The sequence below is a fragment of the Falco biarmicus genome, chromosome Z, assembly GCF_023638135.1.
Source record: "Falco biarmicus isolate bFalBia1 chromosome Z, bFalBia1.pri, whole genome shotgun sequence".
Lineage (NCBI taxonomy): Eukaryota > Metazoa > Chordata > Aves > Falconiformes > Falconidae > Falco > Falco biarmicus.
This window is the reverse complement of record NC_079311.1, coordinates 37,868,874-37,872,952: the sequence shown is the minus strand read 5'-3', so window position 1 is coordinate 37,872,952 and position 4,079 is coordinate 37,868,874. Positions and strand designations below refer to the sequence as shown.

The window sequence follows — 4,079 nt, the reverse complement described above, 5'->3', positions numbered from 1 at the left end:
CAGGAGCTGTGCTTGATCTAGGACTTCCAGCAAAGTGCTGGAAAGGACATCCCTAGGGTTTGGGTTTGCACACATTTGAAAGGGGTTGATGTGACCAGAGGCGAGAAGGCAGTGAGAGTGACAGGTCACGGAGCTCTCTCTGTGCAACCTGCTGGAGTTGGTCCAGCACAGGTTTGCAGCAGACATAGGTCTACCTCAAGATGGCTCTCCACAACCTCTACGAAATGAGTTGGTGTTCCACTGAAGCAGTTACCTGGTGGATAAGTACTGACAGTCTAAGAGGAGATGTCAGATTGAAAGGACTTGGAAAGAGATTTGTCCTTTAGTACTTGGACCGTAGTCATTCAAAACCAAAAAATTTGTTTTACTATTGCTTGCTTTGCTGACAAAGAGGTTCAGATCTGAGTTCAGCAATCATACACATTTCACACTGAATTAATTTTACAGAATATTTAAAATTAACGAGAAGCTCATGTTACTATCCAAATTAGATCTACTTTTAACAAAGCTCAACCGAAAAAAAATCCCTATTTGCTGGAAATTTCGTGGTTTTTTTTTTAAATGATAGGATCAATACCGCCCAGAAGGGACCTCAGGAGGCCTCCTGCTTGCACCAGGGTCACTAGGGATCTCAGACCAGGTCTCTCAGGGTTTTGCCCCACACACAGGGCCTTGCAGACCTGCAAGGATGGAGCCCGACAGCCTCCCTGGGCAGGCGGCCTGCCTTGACGTCCTGCAAGACGGCAGGCTTGACCGTCCTCAGGGGAAGAGGGTTTCCTTGACTCCACCTGAGCTTCTGAGTGCAGCTTGTGCCCGTTGCCCCGCTACGCATTCCCGTGAAGACCCCGGCCCTGTCTTCTCGATGACAGCCCCGCAGGGCTGCCCGGTGCCCCCCCGGCCGGTGCCTGCCCCCGGGCGGCCCGGCCCCAGCCCCCAGCCCCCAGCCCCCAGCCCGCACGGCGCCTCGGGCCCGCAGGGGAGCTCGCTCCGGGCCGCCGGCCGTGTCCCCTGCCGGGGGCGCCGCAACAGACACTGCGCGGCTGCTGCCTCCGAGCGCTGCGCGGGGGCGGGTTATCGCCCCCCGACCCACCGCCCGGGGCACGGCGGGCCCGCACTGCCGCCCAGCGTGCTGCTGCCGCCGCGGCCCCGGAACAGCGCTGCTCCCCAGCCACGGGCTGTCCCTTCCTGGGAGCAGGACTTGGAATCTGCGTTTGCCGAAATCATGTCGATACAAATCTGTGTTTTAAATTCCTCCCTGCACTACGTGGATTTTCGGTTCCGGTCTCGGACAGAAATCGCCCCGGTACTCTCCAGCGGCTGAACGCACCGGGACGGTGCGCGCCGGCAGCTGGCCACAGCCCAGCGGGTGCTACGGCCGCAGGCGGCGCGGCGCGGCGCAGCCCGACCCGGCCCCCGGCCCCAGGGCCCGCGGACGCAGGGGCGTGTGCCTCCGCTCCGCCCCGCCCCCACCCCGCTCCCTTCCCACGTGGCCTCCCGGCACGAGCCGTCCGCTCCTCCCCCCTCCCCCCCCGCTTCCTCCCCGGCGCGCGCCGATTAGCATAATAAGGTCCCCCCGCTCTCCCCTGCCGGCCAATGGGAGCCCAGGAGGCGCCGCCAGCTGCCGGCGCGGCGGCCGCGCGGACTATAAGTAGGGCGGGCGGCGGGAGGGTGCCCCGGAGTGCTGTGGCGCTGCCTGCCGAGCCGCGCCGAGCTGAGACTCGGCCGCCGCCGCGCTGTGGGGACCCGCTGCTATGACTCTGGAGGAAGTCCACGGACAGGAACCAGTGCCTGCGGGCCACGACTGGTACGTGCGGACGGGCGCGGGTGGGCTGGGGCCGGCGGGGCGAGGGGAGCGGGGCGGCCGTTGGGGCCGGTTGCGGCGCCGCGCTGATTGTCGCCTTCCCCCGGCGCGCAGGATGCAGGGCGCCGGCAAGGCCCTCCACGAGCTGCTGGTGTCGGCGCAGCGCCGCGGCTGCCTCACCGCCGGGGTCTACGAGTCGGCCAAGCTGATGAACGTGTAAGTACGGTGGGGCGCGGGGGCCGGGGGGTGCCAGGCGCCTGCCGCGGGGCTCAACGCGCTGCACCCCTCTTGCAGGGACCCTGACAACGTCGCCTTCTGCGTGCTGGCCGCAGACGAGGAGGACGAGGGGGACATTGCCCTGCAGATCCACTTCACCCTGATCCAGGCCTTCTGCTGCGAGAACGACATTGACATCGTGCGAGTGAACGACGTGGCCAAGCTGGCTGCCATCGTGGGGCCCAGCGAGGAGCCCGGCGAGCCGCGGGACCTGCACTGCATCCTCATCACGGTGGGTGCCCGTGCGGGGCGCTGCCCGCCGGGGCTGTGCCTGCGCTGCCGGCCGGGGCCGGGGCCTGCGGGGGTGGCCCCGTCTCCCGCTGTGAGTCAGAGCCTCTCCTGGGCAGGGGAAGGGGGCTTGGTACACGCCGTGCAGCGAGGCAGCTGAAGAGGGGGAGGAGGAGTAGTAGGCTACGTTTCTCGTAACTGAGTTTCCTCTGTTGCCTACAAGGGTAACGTCTCTGCTTCCTGCGTTGTTTCTGTCCTGACACTGACAATCTGAAAATGCCTTGTGTCCTAAGCTGATGCTTCTGTATGTCTTGTGATGACCTCAGCTGGTGGGCAGCACTCACAGTGTGCAACTTTTTTTTCTTTCTGGCAGAACCCAGATGAAGATGGCTGGAAGGACCCTGCCCTTGAAAAGCTGAACTTGTTTTGTGAGGAGTGCCGAAATGTCAATGACTGGGTACCAACTATTACCCTGCCTGAGTGATGGTGACCTGGTGCACTGGGGAGGCTGAAACCTTTGTTGCATTCTCAATGTGGCGTGGGTTCACTGAAGTGTGCAACAAGCTGCTGATTCCATGGATTAACCTGGTCAAGAGACTGGATTAAAGTCACCCAGACTGGCATACAGTGGGCTTTTCTGGAGGAGAAAGAAGAGAACAGCTTGCCTCACCAGTGAGCCCCAGGCTGTGCAACAGTGGAGAGGCTGACATACCATGGAACTGTAAGAAGTATTGCAAGTTTCTTGGTCAGGTGGAGCTGTTTCAGAAGGCAGAGAGATGGTTGAGGGAAGTGGGCCAAAACTTTCCAGAGGGACTGGACAGAGTACTGTAACTAGGAACTGTTTGTGCTGTCTACAGAGCACAGAGAAGAAAGCTTCAATATTTGATGGACTTCCAGGGACTGGCTACTAGGCAAATACAGAGACTTTAAAGCAGACAGACTTAAACAGGCCTCCTGGGTCACTCTGCAGAACTGGTTTAATAATGCAATAATTTTTATTGAAATATTTGTTGCTATTGATGCTTTCATAATAAATTTTTGACAATTAAGCTCTGGGAGTGTCTTACTTACTGGGTGGGGAAGCATGTCACTGAAATTACCACTAATGTTTTGCTTGTGTGCTGCAGTCGAAGGTATACTCCACAGTAATGGAGCTATTGCTCAAATACTTTCCTGGGCCAGCTGAATGCAGAGCTTTGCAACAGCTGCTTATTGCAACAGCTTGCAAGACTAAGGAGCTGTGTGCTTAATGAGCTCACTTATTGTAATAGGTGGTCTTTGTAGTCTACTGAAGGAACACAATAAATGCTAGAAACATGGATTTGTAGAGTACAGACCTCCAGTAAATTGCATCATTAGTTCTTAAATATAACTTGAACTCATTCAGGGCTGCAGTGTTCCTACTTGCCAGAAGCAGCTTAAGTGTGATGGGGGGGCTGCGAAACTCCTTAGATGTCAAACACATCTAACATTTTCTTTGATTAGAATGACATCTTTAAATCTAAAACTAGCTAATAGTGAATAAACCACATCTGCCACAAGCTGCTCTCAGATTGCCATATGCTATAACAATAGAAGCTGTCACTCCAGAAGCCAATTTTGCAAAACCTAATTGCATGACAACACCAGATTAAAGTCTGAAACAATTTAAGGATGGTGTGGCTTTTTTTAGAGGTTCTGTCATGGAAAGTTAATGATTTGGCCCTATGTTAAAAGGGAAAATACCACTTTCATTGCTATGCACAATCTATAACGCTAAAATGGCATAGCAGTG

At 56.7% G+C, this 4,079-nt stretch overlaps 1 protein-coding gene across 1 annotated transcript; it reads left to right on the top strand.

Annotated features, from left to right (window-relative positions):
- Positions 1 to 1,654: 1,654 nt before the first annotated feature.
- On the top strand, positions 1,655 to 3,354 carry GADD45G (growth arrest and DNA damage inducible gamma). The gene is made up of 4 exons (XM_056325738.1): positions 1,655 to 1,804; positions 1,916 to 2,017; positions 2,096 to 2,309; positions 2,679 to 3,354. Exons 1-4 carry the CDS (start codon positions 1,752 to 1,754, stop codon positions 2,787 to 2,789), a joined length of 480 nt encoding a protein of 159 aa, XP_056181713.1. The 5' UTR covers positions 1,655 to 1,751; the 3' UTR covers positions 2,790 to 3,354.
- Positions 3,355 to 4,079: the final 725 nt, after the last annotated feature.